The 26,342-nt window shown below is 38.6% G+C and overlaps 1 protein-coding gene across 1 annotated transcript in view; it reads left to right on the plus strand.

Moving 5' to 3' along the window:
* SSBP4 (single stranded DNA binding protein 4) overlaps positions 1-26,342 on the plus strand; it is a 598,177-nt gene that overhangs the window by 162,409 nt on the left and 409,426 nt on the right. The window contains exon 5 of the mRNA XM_053702958.1: positions 21,152-21,236. Within this exon, the coding sequence (XP_053558933.1) occupies positions 21,152-21,236 (85 nt within the window). The remainder of the gene's footprint in view (positions 1-21,151; positions 21,237-26,342) is intronic.

A 26,342-nucleotide genomic window follows, 5' to 3' on the forward strand; every position in this document is an offset into this window, starting at 1 on the left:
CCTATAATGAGTTCTGATTGGATTCCTCCATTTTATGGGACTTGGGTCCAGCAAATATTAGTGACCCTCTCTGATAACCTAACTGCCTTTCACATATTTCAGCATGGCCCTACACATGATAATTATTATTAAAAAAGAAAAAAATATTGTAACCATACAACATAATTTAAATGTTTTTGTTTATGTAATTATTTATGCGCTGTCTTGCAAGGCAATAGCAGAGATTTAGGTTGCAATTTATTACCCGTTTGATCCCTATAAATGTTATCCTGTATAGCAACTATGTTTATAGCGCTGCAGAATCTGTTGGCGCTCTAAAAATACCTGTTAATAATAATAATTACAGTGAGGACGGACATAATACGATTTTTACATTTTTTTTTTTAAAAAGAAAAATAAATTAAAGGTAAAATCCTTTTAAAATGATGACTGATACATATTGCAATGATTTCTATTAAGTATAAGCCACTGCTTAGTGCTTTTTTTGTTATCACAACCGTAAAACAGACTATTGTATATCCCTTTAACTGGTTGCCTTGAACAGAGTGGTTCGTCATCATAAGTCTGTGAAGTCTTTTTTACGGTTTTTGAAAGGACCCATGTAAATAACAGGAAAATATTTAACCTCTGGGGATTAATCAGAGCTGCAGAACCTCAAACTTCTGGTGTGGGATTTCATGGAAAGTACAACCTTAGGCAACAACATTAAACAAACCAGATTAAACAAAACCCTTTACAAATCATGGGTTTAAAATGGGCTCGCTATCTTAAAGGATAGGTCATAGTTATTTTGACAGCTGATTTTTATTTTTAAAGCCTTTAATAATAATTTTTCATAAGAACATTGCTGAAAGATCCAGAATAAATTGATTGACAACATGTGGCACCACACAAAGCTCAGTCAATCTTGGCACATATTTCCTGACTATGCTTCCATACTGTTTTTGTGAAGACATCGTCTTATCAGGCAAAAAAGCACAGAGGCCTAGATTCGTTCTACTGCCTTCATGACAGTTTATCTGCCTTGCTTAAAGTGAATGTCAATTTTCATGTGAAAGTGCCCGTTTTTAAAAAAAAAAAAAAAAAAAACTATTAAAAATAGGGGTACTTTCATTCATGAAAATTGACATTGCACCGGAGTTTAAAAATTTTTCTTCTGAAACGCCGGATTGCCATTTTCAAACGATGCCCCCGCCTGCTTCTTCCTGGTTAACTTACCCAGCAATGACAAAACCGGCTTTCTCCAATCACTGCATTGCCTCAGGCAATGATTCATGAATGAAAGTGCCTGTTTTTAATAGTATTTTTATAAACCGGGCACTCATTCTTAAAAGTTTACCTTCACTTTAACAGGTTTCTAGGGTATTGCTTTTCAATGACAACTGCTGACTCCATAAAAACGAAGGGACCTTTTAACATTCATACATCATAAGCATCTCTTTATTATTAAGTGATTTGGTCAGATTCATTAAAACATAATTTTGTGAAAAAGTAAAAAGCACACAGCAACATTGCAAAAAAAAATACACAATTCACAATTTACACCCTTGTCACATCTACAAGTTGTGAGTTACTTGCCATTATAATGTGAAGGAGAAAAAAACACCATTTAAACCTTAAGAAAAAACAAATTAAAATGGTAATAAAATGGCATCAATGAAATAGTCCGCTCTAACTTATACACAAATGAAAACTTGAAAAAAGAAAACAAATAAAGACATCATCATCAGTTTTGCAACAGTGAGACATGACAGCGAGTCGAGATACTTCACAAGGACAATAGAGTCTTTATGAATTTGGCTTGCTTGGTGTTAGCCTAGGTGAAAAATCTTGACCACACCCCTGCGATGCCCCAGAATGCCCTCAGCCAGCCCCTCTTTTGTGTCTATGCGGTCTCCACAACTCCTTCTATTCTATCCAGCAAGACCGTATTTTCAAAGTTGGAATTGTTTTGCAGCAGTGCAAGAGGTTCTCATTTCATGGTTGAGATTTCATGTCTTGGTTATCATATGCGTGGATGTTAATGGCAAGAACACCTACTAATAAACCAATGTTTAAAAATGCAAAAAGGCACTGCCTCCTTAAAGGGATTTGAAACCAAAAAATTTTATTTCATGATTCAGATAGAGCATGCAATTTTAAGCAACTTTCTAATTTACTCCTATTAACTATATTTCTTTGTTCTTTTGGCATGCTTTATTGAATGAGCAGCAATGCATTACTGGTTGCTGACTGAACACATGTGTGAGCCAATGACAATCGGTATATATATATATGCATCCACCAATCAGCAGCTAGAACCTAGGTTTCTTTGCTGCTCCTGATTTTTCATAGATTAACCTTTCAGCAAAGGATAACAAGAGAAGGAAGCAAATTAAATAATATAAGTAAATTGGAGAGTTGTTTAAAATTCTATTCTCTATAAGAATCATGAAAGAAAAAATGTGCGTTTCATGTCCCTTTTAACATTTGTCACTGACCTCCAGATACACCTTCCTGTGCATTCCATACTTCCATATGAACCTGCAGCCAGTTCAGAGCCAATTTTGGAGTAAATTGTGAGAGTATTTATCTGATGGGGCTGGAGATGCACCGGAGACATCTACAGTTTCCAAAAGAGCCTTTAGGAGAGGGAAGTCATTTTTTTTTTATTTTAATTCAGTGGACATGATACTTGAATGTAATGTATAATGTCATACACAGCAATGTGTGAATGTAAAAAAAGTTGTTGTTTTTTAAACCTTGATGATTTGTGTCAAACAACTGCTCACTGTCCCAGATAAACCAGCATCCCAACTGGATATTTATCCTGGGTATTGTTTCAGAGTGTGCATCTGTCTTCCAACCTGTGCACATTCTCATTCAATTCTCCGTAACACTGCAGCAAAATCTGACAAGATTGCATATTAAAGGCATCTGACACATGCCTACCTTATTAAAGAAATACATTGCTTGAGACGTGCGTGCAACCAACCTGTTTGCATAGATGATGTCTACTCTAACTCCTACATAAAAACAGTAACCATACGGCTGCAGTAACTTGCAATGCAGTTACATGGGTAAGGCAATCTTAAACATAATATTTCTACTGAATTATTTTAAATTAATTTTGCTGCTTCACGAGAGTAAAACAATATAATAGTACATAATTTAATCAACTGTAAAAGACTAATAAATATTCAAGCCAACCAGGCCCATTTTAATGGAAAGACTGAGACACTGTGATTTTTAAAACTAGTTAGAGCAAGAGTTTTTTTTTAGTTTTGTTTTTTGTAACGTTCTGCTGGTACCTTTATGAAAATATACAGAAAGAAAGTCATGTTTGGCCTCATCACTGACACTACATAGCAAAGGTTTTCAGTTTAAATGCTTTTTCCTGTTTACATATGTTTTCATATGTTACACTTTTATAAAATACAATGCAATCTATGCAGTTGAAGAAAAATAAAACTTTATATAAAGTACTTTATTGAACTTAATAAAGTGAGCGTTTTATTCACTGTAGAATTCCTAGTTTGATGTTTTGCATAACAATGAATTTGGGAATACAAGTTTAAATTCTGAAAATGAGATACATATTATTTACGATGTTAAAAGGTGAGTCCACTTGAAAATGTTATTGTTTCAAAATATAGATAATCCCTTTATTATACAATCCCCAGTTTTGCATAACCATCAATGTTTTATTTATATAAACTCTGATTACCTGTGTCTAAACCCCTGCAGACTGCCCTTTATCTCAGTGCTTTTTACAGTCTGGAATTTTAGCCAATCAGTGCTGATTCTTTTATAACCATTATCATTCTCCACGGGAGTGTGCACAATGTTATCTATATGGCACACATGAGCTGTCACTGTCTGGCTGTTGTGCAAGATTTAAAAAGATAATAAAAAGCACTGAAATAAGGGGTGGCCTGCAGGGGCTTAGAAATAAACTTAGAGGTTAAAAAGTAAATTAATATCACAATGTTGGCGATACAAAGCTGGGGAATAGGTAGAAAAGGTGTTATTTATCTTTTTAAACAATAACAAAATCAGACTGTCCCTTTAAGGCCCACATTTATCATACTGTGGATGGGCAATGTTCTCAGTCATGGAACCTGTCCATCTGTGTTCAGGGATAGTGAGGAGCATCCACTTCTCACATTTACCATTGCACAAGCAATTACTTGTGCAGCCTCACCCTCTGCTTTCACCCAACCAATTGCTAAAGAGCATGTAAGTCATCCCGGCTTAACTGGAGCTCTAAATGTAGAAAAAAAAATGTATAAACTGAATTAAACTTCCAGTTTATTTTCTTATCTTTTCATCCATAAATGTATTTAAAGTCCCTAGTGATCTATAGAGGTTTTGATGAAACTTTAAGTTTTATGATTTCTGCAATGGGTCTTGCATTTGTTTTAATAGATCTATTCCATATGCTATCATTACATTTCTATGAACCCTCTATTGCCATGTATACGGCTATCATTAGTCAAACTAATATACATTTACTTATTCTCCCATCACATGATCCTAGCTTTACCTCCCTTTGCACATTGACTTTATAAGCCACATGACACTGATAAAATGTTTTACTAGCAGAAGAATGATTTGATTGATGTACAGGAAAACTTGAACAGAGGAAGCATTAATATGTAATAAAATCTGTTTACTTTAATCATAATCACGGATGTTTGAGGAGAGCTGTCACATTGCAGAGTTGTACACAAAACAGTTTAGTTGTACATTTGTTGAGAAATAATGAGGCAATGCCATTCCTGTAGTATTACTGCCTACTGCTATGACTCACAACCAAGGTATCAGGAAACACAGATATGTCAAGCTGTCTTCTTGGGATGTCTAGGGCTGAAGGCAATGTCCAGACAGTCTATGAGAGATGGTTACATTTACTTAAAAGAACAGTCTAGTCAAAATTCAACTTTCAGGATTCAGATAGGGCATGCAATTTTAAACAACTTTCCAATTTACTTTTATCATTACATTTGCTTTGTTCTATTGGTATTGTTTGTTAAAAGCTAAACCTAGGTAGGCTCAAATGCTAATTTCTAAGCCCTTGAAGGTTGTCTCTTATCTCAGTGCATTTTAACAGTTTGTCACAGCTAGATAGCGCTAGTTCATATGTGCCATATAGGTAGCATTGTGCTCACACCAGTGGAGTTATTTAGGAGTCTGCACTGATTGACTAAAATGCAAGTCTGTCAAAAGAACTGAAATAAGGGAGCAGTCTGCAGAGGCTTAGATACAAGATAATCACAGAGGTAAAACGTGTATTACTATAACCGGGTTATGTAAAACTGGGGAATGGGTAATAAAGGAATTATTAATTTTTTTAAACAATACAAATTCTGGAGTAGACTGTCCCTTTAAAATCAAATCATAGTTTAATGCTCTTTAGTTTCCTTTTTTTGTTTTTTTTCGTTAATAGGACAGTAAACACGTTGTAATTAAAAAAAATTATACAGTCTTCCAATAAACTAACGTACTGGTTATGTTTGAAAATGTTTGGAATGCGTTATCACCTTGTTTGTCAAAATTGTTCTTTAATAGCCAAACGCCACCCACCATTTGCCCTATTTGTAGGAGCCACTCCAGACTTACTGTAGTACACAAGGCTTGCCACGGTCATTATGTTAGCAAGCTTTTCATTGTTTTAAAGTTTTTATCATTTCAGCTGATGCCAATCAGGGAGAGATATGATATAGAGCAGTGATTTTCAACCTTTTTTTTTGCCGGGCACACTTTTTTACATTAAAAAATCCTGCGGCACACCACCATCCCAAAATTTTACAAAATCACACATTGTAGCCTAATACAGTATATATATACAGTATATATATACACACACTGTACTGTGCTGTCATGCCATGCCTCCTACAAACTATACGTGACATATTGACATTCATTCACAAACAATCATAATCATTGTCTGTGAATGAATATCAATGCCATGGTTGTAAATGATGCCTGATGAGCCTGGCACATACCTCCCCAATATTTCAAAATTTGAAAGAGGGACACCCCGCACTGTTGTCAGTCTGCCGCGGCACACCCGAGGATCTCTCACGGCACACTAGTGTGCCACGGCACACTGGTTGAAAAACACTGATATAGAGTTATATGTGTGAAGCCTGTTATGTGCACAGTTCTCAAAAACATTGAACACTGTCTTTAAGAAAGGGAAAAAACAACCCTATAAAGATGGTCTTTAACCCCTTAATGACAACTGACGTACCAGGTACGTCATGCAAAAACTAACTGTTAATGACAATGGACGTACCTGGTACGTCAGTTGTCTAACAGAGTGCTGGAAGTGATCACAATCGCTTCCAGCAGCTCTGAGGGTATTGCAGTGATGCCTCGATATGGAGGCATCCTGCAATACCCCTTTACAAGCCTCCAATGCAGAGAGAGCCACTCTGTGGCCCTCTCTGCACCGGTAGCGATGGTGCCGATGGTGCCGTTGTCCGGTTGGGAGGAGGGAGCGTGTGTGCGTGTGCACGATGCGCGCGCATGTGCATGGGTGCGCATGTGCATGGGTGCGCATGTGCACGGGGGCGCGTGCACGGGGGCGCGTGTGCAAGTGCACGTGCGCACATTAGCCACACTGACACCAATGAAGGCAGGAAGGGGAAAAAAAGTTAATTTTTTTTTTTACTTATAAAAGGATCTGGGAGGGGGAGGGGTGGGGGTATTGTGGGGGGGCTGCTACACTACAGAAATAATAATAATAATAATAAAAAAAAGTTATAAATAAAATTAAAATAATTTGGTTTGTGGGGCCAAACTGGGTACTGGCAGACAGCTGCCAGTACCCAAGATGGCGGTAATTAGGTAGGGGAGAGGATTAGAGATCTGGAGGGGGGATCAGAGAGGTTGGTGCTAAGGCAGGGGTCCATCACAACTAAAATATTTTATTATTTTTATTTAAAAAAAAAAAAAACTCTTTTATTTAGTACTGGCAGACTTTCTGCCAGTACTTAAGATGGCGGGGACAATTGTGGGGTGGGGGAGGGAAGAGAGCTGTTTGGGAGGGATCAGGGGGTGGGATGTGTCATGTGGGAGGCTGATCTCTAAAATTAACCCTGCAAGCTCCCTACAAGCTACCTAATTTAACCCCTTCACTGCTGGGCATAATTCGCGTGTGGTGCGCAGCAGCATTTAGCGGCCTTCTAATTACCAAAAAGCAACGCCAAAGCCATATAAGTCTGCTATTTCTGAACAAAGGGGATCCCAGAGAAGCTTTTACAACAATTTCTGCCATAATAGCACAAGCTGTTTGTAAATAATTTCAGTGAGAAACCTAAAATTGTGAAAAATGTAAAGTTTTTTTTTTATTTGCTCGCATTTGGCGGTGAAATGGTGGCATAAAATATACCAAAATGGGCCTAGATCAATACTTGGGGTTGTCTACTACATTACACTAAAGCTAAAATTAACCCTACAAGCTCCCTAATTAACCCCTTCACTCCTGGGCATAAAACATGTGTGGTTCGCAGCTGCATTTAGCGGCCTTCTAACTACCAAAAAGCAACCACAAAGCCATATATGTCTGCTATTTCTGAAAAAGGGGATCCCAGAGAAGCATTTACAACCATTTGTGCCATAATTGCAGAAGCTGTTTGTAAATAATTTCAGTGGGAAACCTAAAGTTTGTGATAAAATTTGTGAAAAAGTGAACTTTTTTTTTTTTTTGATCGCATTTGGCGGTGAAATGGTGGCATGAAATATACCAAAATGGGCCTAGATCAATACTTTGGGATGTCTTCTAAATATAAATATATACATGTCAAGGGATATTCAGGGATTCCTGACAGATATCAGGGTTCCAATGTAACTAGCGCTAATTTTGAAAAAAAAGTGGTTTGGAAATAGCGAAGTGCTACTTGTATTTATTGCCCCATAAATTGCAAATAAAGCAAAGAACATGTAAACATTGGGTATTTCTAAACTCAGGACAAAATTTAGAAACTATTTAGCATGGGTGTTTTTTGGTGGTTGCAGATGTGTAACAGATTTTGGGGGTCAAAGTTAGAAAAAGTGTGTTTTTTTCAATTTTTTCCTCATATTTTATCTTTTTTTTTTTTAGTAAATTATAAGATATGATGAAAATAATGGTATCTTTAGAAAGTCCATTTAATGGCGAGAAAAACGGTATATAATATGTGTGGGTACAGTAAACGAGTAAGAGGGAAATTACAGTTAAACACAAACACTGCAGAAATGTAAAAATAGCCATTGTCATTAAGGGTAAGAAAATTGAAAAATGGTCCGGTCATTAAGGGGTTAAAAGGGACATAAAACCCAAACGTTTTCTTTCATGATTTAGATAGAGCATGTGATTTTAAACAACTTTCTAATTTACTTCTATTATCAATTTTTCTTTGTTCTTTGGTATCTTCTGTTGAAACGCAGGGACGTAAGCTTAGGAGCCGGCACATTTCTGGAGCACTATATGGCAGCAGCTTTGCATGAATGTTATCCATTTGCAAGAGCAATAGATGGCAGCACTATTTCCTACCATGTAGTGCCCAGACATCTACCTAGGTATTTCTTCAACTTTAAAATGGTATGCTCTGTCTGAATCACAAAAGAAGATTTTTGGGTTTGATATCCTTTTTCATATATGCTAAACACCAACAGGGGCACGTTGCGATTGGCTACAGCAAGATTCATCATTTTACAGTGAAATAGAAAAAGCGCTGCGGGCGGAATGTATAAGAACTGCGGAATGTATAAGAAAATGAAACTGATTATTTATATATTTTAAAATCTATAATTATTTTAATCAATCAAAGTGCCCTTCATTTACTTTTTTTTTTACTAATATTGTTGAGCGTACAGCTTAAAGTGAATGTAAATTTTGTATGACATCAAAGTATCATTCAGTAGCTTATTACTATATTAATCAAACCGCCACTTTCATTTTTTTAAAAAATGTAAAATAAATTTTATATTTATATTCCTAAATTTCATCCGTTGTATTTACTAGCTCCTTCCACCCGCAACTTCCTGGTTTTATTCAATCCTACGTATACAGCGGTCCCACCCGCTGTTTACGTAGTTGCAATGCGCGCTCCTGGCATTGATAACCACTGTGCATGCGTTAAACGCTGATGCAGATGTATTCAAATTATATATGGTTACTTTAAAAAAGTCCAGATAACCGTTAATCTGTTCCCGGGGGGAATACAATTATTGGTTGACATGATCGAGTCTACCATGTCAATCAATAATCCAATATGCCGGGCGGAGGATTCTAATTATGAACCCAAGGATAGAAAATAAAATTAATCTGTAATTTAAAATTTATTAAAAAATTGATGAATTAAACTGCTGTTATTTTGACTTCATTTTTAATGCGAACTTTAGAGATCATACTGACTTTACATTCACTTTAAGTTTACCATCACTTTAAGAAAAGTTCCTGGAGAAGAGTGTATCCATATATCACATTGGATATTAATAAATGTATTCAATGGAAAGCATTAGCACATAATACTACTGTAATTTATATGCTAATTTAAATCATTTTAAAGTAGCAGTTGATAGAATGAATGAATAAATAAATAAATAAGTAAATAAAAGAGGAAATAAAAACAGTCAGCAGTTAACAAAATAAATTGAACACATAACCAGACACAAAATTTCATTAAAGGGGCATTCCAGCCAAAATTGGAATCCACATGGATACATTTCAGTTTTGAATAGATGCGTTTTGTAATATACATGCATTAGCAAAAATGCTTCTAGTAAAAGTTATAGCTGTTTCAAAGTGTATTTAAGTATGCACCGTGCACCAGCATTTTGAACACAACACTTGCTCAGAGAGCCTAAGGTGCTTGTACCATCTGGTATAGACTCAATTTCTTAATTGCTGACATGATACAAGCCTCACTGATGATCTGAGCAAGTGCAGTATTTAAAATAATGGTGCACCAAGAATATCTTATTATGCTTCACATGCACGTGCAAAGAAAAATACTAACACTAAAACAGTGATAACTTTTACTAGAAGCATTTTTGCCAGTACATGTATATTGCAAATATGTTTCTATTCAGAGATGTAATTCAACTATGTGCATTTATATTTTGACTGGAATGTCCCTTTAAGTGCTTTTTTTTTCGAGAAACATGATTGGTCGAACTTTACTGGTATTTAAAGCAATAGTTTGCATTATTGTAAGCTCTTTTACTTTAACCCTATAACTGCTGAGCCATTTCTACCCCTGTGCAGAGCTGTGCTGCTCACATTTAAGACCTATTGTTGGTATTATTTTAGAGAAACTCACCCTCACACACACACATATATATATATATATATATATATATATATACACACACACACATATATATTTATATATAGTTTTATATATATATATATATATATATATATATATATATATATACTAGTCCTAAAGCCTGTGTACACGGGCCATTTTTTGCAGTACAGCGGTCCCACCCCTTGCTCTCTCTCTTTCCACCCTCTATTTTGCTCTCTTTCCCCCCCTCTCTTATGCTCTCTTTCCCCCCTCTCTTTTGGTCTCTCTTTCCCCCCCTCTCTTTTGGTCTCTCATTCCCTCCCTCTCTTTTGGTCTCTCTTTCCCCCCCTCTCTTTTGGTCTCTCTTTCCCCCCCTCTCTTTCGCTTTCTCTCTCCCCCCTCTCACCCTCTCATTTGCTCTCTCTCTCCCCCATCTCTTTTGCACTTTCTCCCCCCATCTCTTTTGCTCTCTTTTCCCCCTCTATTTTGGTCTCTCTTTCCCTCCCTCTCTTTTGGTCTCTCTTTCCCCCCCTCTCTTTCGCTTTCTCTCTCCCCCCTCTCATTTGCTCTCTCTCTCCCCCATCTCTTTTGCTCTTTCTCCCCCCCTCTTTTTCTTTCTCCCCCCTCTTTTTCTTTCTCCCCCCTCTTTTTCTCTCTTCCCCCCTCTTTTTCTCTCCCCCCTCTTTTTCTCTATCTCCCCCTCTTTTGCTGTCTCTCCCCCCTCTTTTGCTCTCTTTCCCCCCTCTTTTGCTCTCTTTCCCCCCTCTTTTGCTCTCTCTCCCCCTCTCTTGCTCTCTCTCCCCCCCTCTTTTTCTCTCCCCCCCTCTTTTTCTCTTTCTCCCCCTTCTTTTGCTCTCCCCCCCTCTCTTTTGCTCTCTCCTCCCTCTCTTTTGCTCTCTCTCTCCCCTCATTTTTCTCTCTCTACCCTCATTTTGCTCTCTCCCCCCTCTTTTGCTCTCTCTCCCCCCTCATTTTGCTCTCCTCATATTTTGCTCTCTCCTCCCCTCTCTTTTGCTCTATCCCCCCCTCTCTTTTGCTCTCTCCCCCCATCTCTTTTGCTCTCCCCCCCATCTCCTTTGCTCTCTCCCCCTCTTTTGCTCTCTCCCCCCTCTCTTTTGCTCTCCCACCCTCTCTTTTGCTCTCCCACCCTCTCTTTTGCTCTCCCCCCCTCTCTTTTGCTCTCACCCCCCTCTCTCTCTCTCTCTCTCTCTCTCTTGCCCTCTCTCTCTCTCTCTCTCTCTCTCTCTCTCTCTTTTGCTCTCTCCCCCCTCTTTTGCTCTCTCTCTCTCTCCTTGCCCCCTTTTTTGCTCTCCCCCCTCTCTTTTGCTCTCTATCCTCATTCTCTTTTCCTCTTTGTCCTTCCTCTTTGTCTATCTCTCAGCCATGCCCACTCTCACCTGGCCACGCCCCACCATGGGCGCTCCCGTCGGCCACGCCCTCAATGCGCACACCCGCCGGCCACGCCCCCTCACAGCTATTTTGTCTGGCCACGCCCCCCACTGCGGCGCTCATCGTCTCTGCTGCTCAAGGCCAGGTATGTTTGTCCTTGCGCAGTCTCTACTGCGCATGACTGCATCTGACAAACATACCTGGCCTTTTATTATATAGGATATATATATATATATATATATATATATATATATATTATTTTGCGGACCCAGCAGATTCAAACTATAGCATTATCTCATGTATATATCATGACATGATAAATATACAACAGTGTGTGTGTGTTTTTTTGTTTCGAAAAGGGACACGGAACCCAAATGTTTTCTTTCATTATTCAATTAGAAAGTTGTTTAGAATGTTGTTTTCTATGTCCTATCTGAATCATGAAAGAAAATTGTTAGGTTTCATGTCCCTCTACCGTAAAAAGAATGGGTTATCCCCTAATAAATAAGGGACTATGGGTGTATTTATATAACATTGCTCTTCACATCTGGGCTTCCATGAGCCACTACCCAAAGGAATTTATAGACGCCAGCTGATCACCATAACCACAGTGATCACATGGATATTTAAAGCTATTTAGGGGCTTTATTTTAAAGAGAAGCTTATGTGCTTTAAATAAAGGGGTCTTCAAGGTTTTTAAGCCTTTTTGATGGGGTATATTAGAAAAAGTGTACTGTACGAATGTCTGTGGGAAGAACATAGAGAGGGGGATAAGAATGATTTCTGGTGAGTAAGAAGTCAGTGGTATTTAGCACTAGAATAAAATAAAAACGTAACAATAGTCATCTAAACTGTGAAAGTTTCAGGTGATGGTTATTTAAGAGCAATTTTTATTAAAGTGAACAATTTTGCAGCGGGTGGATGATGGGGAGGGGAGGTGGGTTTAGTGTGTTGGAGATGTGAGACTGGGAAGATTTGGAAATCTAATGGAAACTACTGCATGAAATGATATGTGTTAAAAGACGTACAATACAGAATAAGGGGACGATTTATGTATCTGCCAATGCAGCTCTCGGAAACATAAGTTAAGAATCAGCGGTCTTAAGAACGCTGCTCCTTAACTTGTCCATTACCTCTGAGGCGGCGGACAGAAACCCCCTGATAGCGGCCGATTGGCCGAAAATGTGCAGGTGGCGGCATTGCACAAGCATATCACTAGAAATACTTGTGCAATGATAACGATGTGGGGCGGACATGATCCGCTACAGCGGATCATGTCAACCCGCACATTAATAAATCGGCCCCTATGAGTGGCTTGTGTACATTAAATCACAGATAATTAAAACATATTAGAAAAACTTGCAAAATGCTTTAGAAAGCTCAAAATCAAATTAAAGCCCTAGAACCAGAAAACTGCTCTAATACCATGGTTTAATTATTATTTTTTTGTAACAAATATAAACTTTTTCCATTCTAAAGACAGCATTAGCTTGAGCAGTACTTGCTTAAGGGCAGTTCCTACATTCCTATGGAGAACATATTCCTGTCCTAACTTTACCTCAACATGGCATGAATAATTAAGCACATAATAAAATGCAGCCACATTCATGCATTGTGTACAGCAAAGTCATTAATAACATATGTTCTAGCTCTCTGCTACTTACCAGATAACATACTGTATCCTGCGTGTGTGCATATACATTTCTCTCACATCCATCATGTGGCAGGAGATGATTTTAGGCCACTGGCTTGTGTAAATAGTAATCCATTTAAATAGACAATATGTTCAAACAACTCCCAGCTCTGTATAGCAATTTCCATGGATTCTGCTCACTCTTGTGTGCAGCTCCAGACTTTCCTTCAGCAGCCTCACACAGCTCCAGTCTTCCCCTTACATTGGGTCACTGAAACTTCCACATACTAGATGTATTACTCTCTGGCAGTGACAGAAAACACGTAATGCCAATTCCATATATTATGTTGCTCACATATACTTGCATTTACATTAAAACATTAAAATAACACACACACACACACACACACACACACATATATATATATATATATATATAAAACCCCACTGAGAAATGTAAAAGACAACTTGAAACATTGATATTGGGGCTATTTAACAGAATCACTTACGAATTATATGATAACAGAAAACCCTAAAGTACCGATTTTATACACTTTCCCCAAAATCCACAAATCACTTGACAAACCCCCAGGATGCCCCATTGTATCCTCCAGAGAATCACTTCTACAACCCATATGTAGACTTTCTGTTGCAACCAGTAGTTCAAGACAACAAGGCCCTTTTACTTGACTCTAATAAGTTGCTAAGACTCTTAAAGTGAATGTAAATTTTGATGCTAAAGTGCCCGGTTTTTAAAAATTTGATTAAAAACAGGGGCACTTTAATTCATCAAAATTTACATTTCACTCCTGTTGTGAAAAAAAACTTTACCTTTTAAACTTGACAGCTGCTCCAGCTTCCTCAGGTTGTTGCAAGCCATTTCTGATGTCGGAAATGATGGATGGGTCATCCTCCAATCACGGCTTCCCCCCGGGGGGATCAGTGTCTGATTCAATGCCGTGATTGGAGGAAGCCGGATTCCTCATTTTAGACCCAGGAAGAGGCTTTGCGATGGATGGAGGAAGCTGGATCTGCTGTCAAGATTAAAAGGTAAGTTTTTTTTTCACAACCCGAGTGAAATGTAAATTTTTATAAATTAAAGTGCCCCTGTTTTTAATCGAATTTTTATATCAATGGTTTTAGCAGTACAATAACACGAACACCACAGTCAGATTCAAAATGTGTTTTAGTGAGAGTTCCATAGAATTATTGGATCTATTAATCCGTAAGGGACATACTGGACTGGAAACCACATTATACTCTAAACCGACTGACCACAATTCACTGCTGATGGCCGACAGTTGTCATGCCCCTTCCCTGACTAGGGGCATCATTAAATCCCACTTCATAAGAGCAATTAGGATCAATTCTAACATTGAGAAAGGGGTCTCACATGTAGAGGAGATGCAAAACAAATTCCTGAAGAGAGGATACAATAAAGCAACAAAAGATTCTGTCAAAGAACAACTGAAAGATACGACTCAAGAGATATTGTTACAAAAGCAAGTGAGGAATCAAGAAAATGATAACATCATTTTTACCACAACTTTTGCTCCTAACACATCTAGAGTGGGACGTTCTATCAAGGAGTTCTGGCACATCCTGCTGTCAGACACCAAGTTACAATTTACCAAAGATATCACCCCTTTCCATCTAAAGGGGAGGAGCGTCCACGGCTTCATTTATTACTGTTGGGAATTTAGAACCTTGCCACAAGGAGGAGGCAAAGACACCCGACCCAAAAGGCTTAAATACCTCCCCCACTTCCCTCATCCTCCAATCATTCTTTGACTTTCGTCACAGAAGGTTAGTACTCTTCGCATTGGGACTGGGGTTTTAAGTAGTCCTGTCAGCCTCTCAGTTAAAGCCTGGGCGAAAGGAGTCCGGAGATGCAGGGAGAGTATTTCTGGGAAACCATCCCGACTCATATTAACAGCTCCACAAGCAATCAGAGTTGACAGGTTTCGCTGCCTGCTTTTTACACTCAAGTCCATGTCAGCAGCAAGGCTACTAACCTGTCACACTTGATGGGCCGTGTTCCTGTTCCACGGCGTAGATTCTGGTAAGATCGTTTCATTTTTTTATTACATAATGATAACACGGAAGATAGGGTCACAGTGTGACGCCTTTTATCCTTAAAGAATCAAGGGTTAATATTCCTGGAAAGGGGATTATTGAAATGGGGGGGGTTTACATGATATTGCTTATTGTGTCATTGCTGTGTTATGTGCGAGATGAGGCTCTGCCAATGTGTGGAACTTTCAGGTGACTTAAGGGAGTTTTGTGCTGCCTTTTTTTTTGCGCGTTTTCTCCTTAGGTAGGGGCAGTCCTGCCAGGCATTCCATGTGACAGGGTGTAGCTATCTCTTCCTCTGTTGATCAGCAGCGCAGGAAACAAAACGGTTTCTGTAGTCCGGGTCATAGGAGGTGGTGAGTGCCCCGCCATTGGTTATACAGGTGCCTAATATTAAGTTAATCTAGTCCGTAATAACAGCGCAAGCTATGGAGGACTCTGACGCGTTATAGGGTTCTCCCTCTTTAACAAGGTCTCATTCCTGTGTTTATTGTAAGGAGGTTCTGGTAGAACAGCCTGCTCAACTATGTTCCACATGCCTTAATAAAGTTACAACATCTAAACGTAAACGGATGTCTAGTACTACTGAGTCGTTCACCTCTGAGGGTTCCCCGTCCTGTGAGGTGCGTTCCCTGCCTTCATCTCCAATTGCACATGCAGTGCCCCAGGGTCCAACCATTACTCCTGCAGGAGAGATTCGTTGGCCGTCAGGTTTTGTCAATCAACTGCAAACGGCGGTATCGAAAGTGATCCATGCCTAACCACGTTCTGCTAAGTGCAAGCGTAGGGCGTATCATTGCGGCATGGCCCAGGGGTTGTCTACACCTGGTGCCTCAGGCCTTCCCGGTTCCTGTTAACATGGCTAATATTATAAAGAACAAATGGGAGTGATTAGGTTCTTCCTTTTCTCCTTCTTCCTTTAAGAAACTTCCCGTTCCGGACTCTAAGCTTGAGCTGTGGGGTCCTGTCCCTAAGGTGGATGGTGCTATCTCCACGCTCGCGAAGCGGACAACTATTCCCCTCGAAGATAGTTCGTCGTTTAAAGAGCCCATGGATAAAAAGTTGGAAAACATGTTAAGAAAGATGTTTCAACACACAGGGTTTGTTTTTCATCCCGCAGCGGCCATAGCCACGGTTTCCGGAGCTGCAACATATTGGTGTGAATCCCTGTGTGAAATAGTTGAAGGGGAGACTTCCATCGACGAGATACAGGAGAAGATTAAGGTGCTTAAGGTTGTCAATTCTTTCATCTGTGATGCTAATTTGCAAATGATTCGCCTGAACGCTAAGGTGTCAGGTTTTTCTGTTTTAGCTTGCAGGGCTCTGTGGCTAAAGTCTTGGTCTACGGACATGACCTCTAAGGCTAAGGCTCTTGTCCCTGCCTTTTCAAGGAAAGATTCTGTTCAGTCCAGGATTGGATTCGGTCATATCCACTGTTGCGGGAGGCAGGATAAGAAGGCTAAGCCTAAAGTATCTACTTTTCGTCCCTTTCATGCGGACATGGCCCAGCTCCACCAGCCCACCGCAAAAGCGGACCAGTCCAAGGGAACTTGGAAGCCGGCTTATTCTTGGAACAAGTCTAAACAGAGCAAAAAGCCCGCCGAGACAAAATCGGCATGAAGGGGCGGCTTCCGACCGGTCTCCGGACCAAGTAGGGGGCAGATTATCTCTCTTCTCAGAAGCCTGGCTACAGGACGTTCAGGACCCTTGGGTTCTGGAGGTTGTCGCCCAGGGTTACAGGATAGGGTTCAGATCCTATCAGCCCAGGGGCAGATTCCTCCTGTCAAACCTGTCTTCAAGACCAGAAAAGAGGAGAGGTCTTTCTAGAGTGTGTGAGGGATCAAGCTCCTCAACCAAAAGGACAAAGAAGTAGAAGAGGCTTTCTGCCCCTTCCACTTCCCTGAAAACACCACAAAAAGAGATGTAGACTATCTGAAATCCTTTGTAGCCTGAAGATAGAACATCAGAGCACAAACCACATCCAGATTATGAAGAAACCTCTCCTTAGAAGAAGAAGGGTTAAGACACAAAGAAGGAACCACTATTTCCTGAATGATGTTATGGTTAGACACCACCTTGGGAAGAAACCCCAAACCAGTGCGAAGCATCAAGGGGAGGAGAGTCCACGGCTCCCGCCCGTATCTCCAATGGGCAGACCTAAATTTAATTAATCTTCTGGCACAATTTATACCCTGATATTTCTCCTACTGTTCCTTGTTCCCTCGGCAGAATGACTGGGTGATGAGGGAAGTGGGGGAGGTATATAAGCTTTTGGCTGGGGTGTCTTTGCCTCCTCCTGGTGGCCAGGTTCTAAATCCCCAACAGTAATGAATGAAGCCGTGGACTCTTCTCCCCTCAATGGAAATGAAATTATCAGGTAAGCAAAATTTAGGTTATTGTTGGTTACAGACGTAACACCAATCTGAGGGACCTATTGGCATCTCAGATCCTATTAGAAGCTACATGAAAGATGACTTACATGGATCGCGTAAAGGATGCTACAAGTGCCCGAACTGCACCACCTGCAATGGAATGATTGCTACTAAAAAATTAAATCATCCGCATAATAGCAAGAAATATAACATAAATCACTCAATCACATGCACCATCATACATGTGGTTTACATGTTGATATATCCATGTGGTTTGCATTATATAGGGAAAACCCAGGGGACTAACCATGAGCGCATGGCAAACCATAGAATGGCGATAAGGCAAGCGATCAAGAAGGGCGAATCTGAACAGCCCGTAGCACGCCATTGGATGGAGGCCAAACACCCGGTGGCATTGGTCAGGGTGATACTAATTGATCACATCCCGAAACCAGCACGTGGCGGAGACAGAAACAAATGACTCCTAAGGAGGGATGCTGAATGGATGTTCAGATTAGACACTATCCATACCAAGGGACTTAACTCTATGCCCCGATTTTGGTTCCTTAATAAAAAATAGCATCAGTTATGCATGAAGCGAGTAGGAGGAATGAAGAGAGTGGTTGTATATGGGGACAGATTGGGAGTTTTCTGCGATCTATAGATTGGAGGTGAATCCCTGATCTATTTCATTGGTTAATAAATGTGCGTCGCGGACTGAAATGGACTGCACGTTCGCATGTCTAACTCCCTAGACCAAATACTCTATATACATTACCTCGGTGTATATGCAATGATCTCTTTCTTGGTGAAACCATAGGGCTGAGCCTAAGAGCTATTGCTTGGTGTAGTGCAGCAGGAAACAATATGTAGCAAAACTGTTAATCATCCTTTACTTATGTGTCCGAATTAGACATGTGGTATACAATCTGAACCCACTATCTGAACATATATGTATATATATTTTGTTTATTTGTTATATGTTTATTTAATATGATCACTTGGAGTGAATGTGATATGTACACTGTCACTGTGATACACTTTTTGCTATGTCATACCGGTTCTTATGAAGAATATATACAGGGATCGCATGTAACTACTTACCTGATGGTATTATTGTATTTACTCTGTTGCTTATTGTTTGTATAAGAAATGACACATGGCACTGACCGGAACTAGCATGTTGGAGAAAGTTCCGGGTTTTTCTATACCGGATGTTAAGTAACATGACAACATCTGGTAGTCACAAAACCGGAAGTAATGCAAATTAACGACTTCCGGTTTCACAAATAGGCTGTTACTAATAACGGTGTAAGATGTTTTAATATGCACGGTATAAGAAAGTATTTTCATATTATCATTTGTTATAACACCACTAATGTTGTAGATGGGTGTCACATTTATATATTAAAAAAACCTGAAAGTGTATTGTGATAACTTCCGGGTCACTTGGTTGTATGTACCATTGAATACCAGATATGATGTATAAATTTGCCGCTTTTTTCACAGGAAGTGGGAGGTTATGTTTATATTTGTACACTATATTTAAGCACGGTTTTGGTGTGTAATTATATATATATATATATATATATATATATATATATAGGTTGCTACTGCACATAAAGAGGGCATTCTTTAGTCTAGAGAGAATCGTACTCTTGTTTTTGTTATTGTTGGCCTGACAAACTTTCTCTTCTTTAACATACTGCCATACTACAGAATATTCCTTATCTAGAGCCTGGTTTCTGAGCAACTGAACCACGATAAAACAATGAATTTACAATGAAAAACAAACATCTCTCTTGTTTTTTATGTAAGTCTAAGCTCCCCCTGACAAGTAAAACTTTGCTCCCCTTGTGTTTTGCAGGTAGTATCTGCTAGCACCTAAATTATGTAGCTGTCTCCCAATAGTTCTCTTGGTACTGCTTCCTACACTACAGGATATTAATGAGCCTTAAAACAATGTAGGGCTACATAGAAGACCTCTTGGCTGGATGATCACTAGGGATGGGTGAATTTGTTTATTCAAATTTGAAAGTTAGAACAAATGTTATTGTAGAAATTCAATTTACATAAGATAGAATATTCTTAAAAATTCTATTATCGAATGTTATTTACAGTTTTCGAATGTCACTTTTGAATTTGAATATTACATTTATAAAACACAGACTAGAAATACTATTTTGAATTTAAATGTTACATTGGAATTCAAATATTACATTTCGAAATTGAATGTGATATAAAATACATAGCTAAACATTCTATTATTCATATGAATATTTTTGAATGTTATTGAAAAATTCGAAAAAGAAAATTTGAAAATAGAATGCTATATAAACATTCGAAATTCGATTCGAACTAACGAATGTATCAAAATTCATTTTAAATTTTTAATTTTTAGAAACATTCGCCCATCCCTAATGATCACAGCCCTAACGCATCACATTCTACATCATTCACAGGAAATAACATAGGTCACTCTTTAGTTCTTTAGTTTGTTTATTCATCTTTCTGAGAAAGAAAGAGTTTTGTTTTGTGTGTTATGGAGACCCATTTTTAAAAATGTTTTTTGTTTATTTTCTCTATGTCAAAAAAAAAAGCGATAACTTTTTACTTTCAACTTGTAATACGAGCGTAAACCCAACATACAAAAAGTGTACTTCAAGCACAGTAAGCGAGCGAGCGAAAGTGCTGAATAGTGCTCCACTTGTAATCTGGCCCTACATTTCTTTAAAAGAAAAAACTCACACATTAATAGGTTTGACTAAACGTTGGATTCTGTTATGGAATTTGCACAATAACCAAATAATGTGTATGTCTGCAGAGAAGCTGAATATCCTCCAGCATTTTTATTGTTGTGGTCACTGGGGTGGCTTTAGTTCCAACATCCCAAAACTTGTATTATATCCACACAACTGTTTTTTTTGGAACACATGAGGCAAAACACACCATGCCTGCATGGTTTTATCCTAGCTCATAGTTATAGTGCACTAATCTTATTTATTTATTATATTTTAAATTCTGTGGCAGCTGTTCCTTGAGCTTGCTGTTTAATAAGAGAATATTGATTGGTTTAGGTTTACAAAGTCCAGAAAGATAAAGGTTTGCATTTGAGTCAGGAAATTTAAAAAGAAGACAGGAAGGGATAATAATCTGGGGTGGGTGGGCACCAACAGTGCTCTGTGGATAGGTAGTCAATCCAGTTGTGGGTTCAGATACACCTGGGTATTACTAGGAAATATTTATTGAGCTTATGTAAGGATTTGCAAACTCTTGTATGTGCTTTAGGTGTGCTCTTCTCATATGTGTGACCTGTAAAATCTAGGTGAAAAGATACTGAAAAGAGTATTTACCTGATACTAGCTTTATGTGGTCTGCTTTCTGTCATGTCTCAAGTTTTGTTTCTGTCTTTTGCCCTGCAGTGTATTCTGGGATTTGTACTGTGCAGCCCCTGACAGAAGAGAGACATGTGAGCACTCCAGTGAAGCCAAGGCTTTCCATGATTATGTAAGTCCCTATTTTATTCTCTACCTATTTCTGTTATTTCAGGCAATTTCTATATGCAACTTTGATATTTTGCTTCAGTTTCTGCTAAGGTATGCTGAGGGAACAATAAAGCCACAAAATAAACATCTATATTAACACAGCAGTATTTCTTGCTACAAAATGCTAAAATATTTACTTTGCAGTAGGTCAAATAAACTCACCCCTGCTCTATGGGCACATTGTAGGCTTTTTAATACATTGAATGCTATAGGTTTATCATGGTAATGGCCCAGTTTACAGGGACACAGATACTGTGGTTATTACTTTTATTTTAACAGTATCCTAGCACTTAATACACTTTTAAGTTGGTAAAAGAAATTGCTCTGTCGATATAGAGACATTTTTATGTATTTTATATGGTGTGGTATATTTTGAAGAAAGAAAATGCAAGATATTTTGCTGTTCCTTGAACTTGTATCATTAATTGTAAAACGGCAATGTTAATGTATTTCATTAGGAAAAGGGGTTAATTACCATAGACAGAAAACAGAGTGGGGAATTCTTACATTCTAGAGCTCTTGTCTGTTAGGGCGGCTGCGGATATGCCAGGTTTTAAGGGTATCATTTTCTTTGACAATAGGTTAAGTATATCTGCCTATGAGTCAGGCATTTTACTAAACACCTCTTTTTAAGCACATATCCAGTTACAATGGACTGTTGCTGGTAGTTGAGGGCTGTAATTTTGTTTGTCCTTTGCCAGGGAAAGAAGCTGCTCACGGTTTTCAGCCAGCACGTAGATCATGTAATCATTTGGTACATTTCTATCTGGAGTAAGAGGTTTAACTTTATTTTTGCTATAGATTAGAACATAGAGCAGAATATTGGCCTCCATGACTTGACCAGCCATGTGGTGTAATTTTCTCCCCCACCTTAACCACATTTTGCACATTTTTTACAAGATTCCTGTGGAGCACAGAAAACAGCTGGAATGGCTTTTTAAAAAATAAATAAAAGAATTTGCCAAGAAGTGTGAGTTGCTTGCAGATATTGTTTTAGTATGGCGCATTTCTGTGTAGCTCCTGCCAAGCATTGACTCCAAGAAGGCTGTGAGCTTTTTTTTTTTTTTTTTTTAACCTAACTGGAGTCTTGGTAGCTCAGAGAACCTGGTCCACCTGGAAATAGACTTCATTGTTTAGCAGACAGTTTTCACCAAACTCCCTTTACATAGTGTAGGCATCTGTCATCTACTCTTCAATGGGCCAGAGGTAAGGCTCTGGCATTGAAAGGGTTACATGCAAGGTCAGACCGATGCTAAAGATATGAATCTGGTTTGTGATTGATGTTGTACAGACATCAGTGTTTGCATAATTGTATCGGTTGTGATGTTGAATGTGTTTCTATGTTCCTTATTCATTTTTGAGTATTATAGACGTTTTTTTGTAAACGGCATAAAATATAGCTGTATTTAAACTATGCACCCTATACATGTGTGTTAATAATGTAAGTACAAATGTGCATTTTGTATATGTTTCCTAAAATATGTAATACAAACCAAATCACTGTACAGTTCTTATATAGCTTGAAGGGGCATGAAACCCATTGTTTTCATTTTATGATTCAGATAGATCATGCACTTTTAGATAACTTTCCAATTTATTTCTATTATCTAATTTGTTTCATTGTCAAATTATCCCTTGTTGAAAAGTATACCTAGGTAAGCTTAGAATCTGCTGATTGGTGGTTGCACATATATGCCTTTTGCCATTGGCTTTCATTTAGCTCCCAGTTTTGCATTACTGTTCCTTCAACAAAGGATGCCAAGAGAATGAAGTAAATTAGATAATAGAAGAAAATTGGAAACTTGTTTAAAACTGAAGGATTTATCTGAAGCATGAAAGAAAAATGTTGGGTTTTATGTTGCTATAAAAAATAGCTTAGCTTTAGTCTATAGGCCCAATTATCTAAAGACTTCTGGCAAGATTATCTAAGAAGTATCGTCTATACTGTGAGGTTCCTCAAAGAATTTTGGAAAGGACAATTTTATCTTAAGAGCTTTTTATCTGGCTTTTCAGAGTTCTGGGTGTGAATGAGAGACGCATACATTAATTGGAATCTCGTAAAGAGATTTTGCATGATTTTTCTCTATGGACCCGATGTTCTAAAGCTCTTCACTCAGGTGAGATGATCTAAGAAGTGTCGTCAATAAGGAGAGGTCTCTCAAAGAATTTTAGAAAAACAATATTTACATTGAGAGATGTTCATCTCACTTTGCAGGGTTCTGTATGTGGAGACACTCCTATATTACGTTATAAGGTCCAAAAACAATCCAAAAGATTTTATGGGATTTCTCTCCATGCCAGCAAGTTTTTGTTCATCAGGCCCTAAGAGTAAATAATGAGGCACAATCTCACACAAAAATGAAATTTCTGTTTCTGATTAAGTATCTTGCCATCTACTACAACAAATATTGGAATGTTAGGGATGTTAACATTCTTAGCTCAACATCATCAGATACTCTGGGCCTGATATTCAAAACCTCGATGCTTAGGTGAGATATTGTAAGAAGTCTCATTGGTACAGCGAGGCCCTTAATTTTTTTTTAGAAACACAAATTTTAGCTTGAGACATGTTTATGTTGATATATATGGTATTCTTTATGTGAAAAACAGATTCCTGCATTACAGTACAAGGTTAAAAAAAATCCCAAAGATTTTGCCTGATTTCTCTCCATGTGAGCGAGGTTTTGAATACCAGTCCCACAGTGTAGTACTAATTCACAGCTGACCTTGTCATTGAGTGGGGAAAAAACATAATTTAAACTGAGAATAAGATTAGTTTGTAGCCAGTGTTTTTGGTAAACATGTGAATTCACATTAGAAGTCTGAAGCAATATATGGACATTTATGGAGTAAGGAGGGCACAGGCTGATTTCTCTGTTAAATAAATATTTTTCTTTCAAACTGTTGTGGGTAGACTTGTGCATTTGGATCCTTCTTTAGGATCCGAATGCGGAAATAAGCGCTATTCGGCTCTTATCAAAGCTAGATTGATTCTGGTGCAAGTTCACCAGGTTAAGATCTAGATTTGCACAGATCTTAACGTGGTGATTTTGCACCAGAATCAATTCGGCCCTGAAAAGAGCTGAATAGCACTTATTTCCAAATTCGGATCCTAACGAAGGATCTGAATGCACAAGTCTAGTTGAGGGGCATGCAAGTCATCTATTATGTGACCAAATGGAATTCTGGGTAATGGCAGCCAAAAAAACACATTATTTGAATATTACTTCTAACTGTGATTTTTGTAATTTGTTAAGGTTTTGTACATGACTGATGAATATGGAATAATTAAAATAGAATGTTATATTTATTTTGTTTCTTATATTACATATAATATAAAGGAAATCTCTGTTTATGAGTGTTATTGTGGCTTTTTTTTCATTTTGTTGTACTTATCTGCTGTTCCATGACACTGTGTGCATTTCATTAATTTGTGATGGTTAATAACAGTATAACATTCTGTACGGTTTTTCATTACCCCGTCACTTTTCATAAACCTGTCTACATTTTTGACTGGCATTTGAAGAAAATGCATTCTAAGAATAAAACCAACTTTTCTTCTTCAAAAAGTCCTTAGCCTCGGTCATCCATCAAGTTACTCCATGTAATAGCTGCACCCTGGGTTCTGTGGTTGTGTGGGGTGGCTGGTGGTCTGTGTGTATTTATATGTCTGTGTGAATATAAATATGAGGAACCATAAAATAAGTTGTATCATAGCACAAGAATTTCTAACTGTGCACATAAAATCTCTTATGAGCCTTGATGCTGACTCCTCCACTTCTGGAGTTTTCTGATAGGAAGAATGATTTGTTTAGGCTGGATGTCAACACTAGACGTCAGAAACATTCTGCTGTGCTCACCGTCATTTGTAATCCTGTGTGTAGAGCCAGTTACTGAAATTGTGTTTAATAATTCATAGAGTTTGTAAACCTTGTACACAGCCCCTCATTGTAATCCAACCCTCCTTCCCACTTTCTAACTACAGTATGTGCCAAGCACTAGCTCTCAGCCTATATATGTGCCCTTGTGATTAGTCGTAATTCTCTGTAATATTCCCTCAACCCTTCTCTGTATGGTTAAATGTAAGTTCTCTCTGCACCCTCACTCTCAATACTACTGTGCTTCTAGAGCGTAGCACTTATCTGCCCCACTATGAATTCTTGTGAATTTTTTTGTGCGGTTTTCTTCACCATCAGCCCCTCTTTGTGTCTCCGTAACCCTCCATACCTCACTCACTGCTTGGATCTGTATCCTCACGTTCAGCTCTTCTCTGTACCTTACCTCCTCTCTGTTTGTTTATTTGTGCACAGTCCTTCTTTTTACCCTTACCTTATCTCTTAACTTCTGTACGCAGTCCCTCTGTGTACCCCACCCACTCTCTATATATTTGTGCTCAGTCCCTCTCTGAAATTATACACAGTCCTTCTCTGCATACTTATCCTCTTTCTGTAAAGAATCTCTGTATATTTGTACCCAGTCAATGTCTAAAACTTTATGCATAGTCCATCTCTGCACCCCTTCTCTGTATCTTTGTGCAGTCCCTCTCAGCACACACTCACACTCTCTCTGTATCTTTGTGCACAGCCCCCCTCTGCACACTCACGCTCTCTCTCTGTATCGTTGTGTACAGTCCCTCTCTGTACTCTCACCCTTTCTCTATATTTATGTACAGTCTACCTCTACACACTCACCCTCTCTCTCTGTATCTTTGCTCTGGATACACTCCCCTTTTCTGTATCATTTTGCACAGTACCTCTCTGCACACACACACTCTCTCTGTATCATTGTGCACAATCGCTCTCTGCAGTTCACCCTCTCTCCATATCTGAGCACAGTCCCTCTCTGCATGTTCAGCCTCTCTCAGTATCTTTGAGCACAGTCCCTGTCTGCACGTTCACTCTCTCTCCGTATCTTTGAGCACAGTCCCTCTCTGCATGTTCAGCCTCTCTCAGTATCTTTGAGCACAGTCCCTCTTTGCACGTTTACTCTCTCTCCGTATCTTTGAGCACAGTCCCCCTCTGCATGTTCAGCCTCTCTCCGTATCTTTAAGCACAGTCCCTCTCCGCAC

This window comes from Bombina bombina, chromosome 2 (assembly GCF_027579735.1).
Source record: "Bombina bombina isolate aBomBom1 chromosome 2, aBomBom1.pri, whole genome shotgun sequence".
Taxonomy (NCBI): Eukaryota; Metazoa; Chordata; class Amphibia; order Anura; family Bombinatoridae; genus Bombina; species Bombina bombina.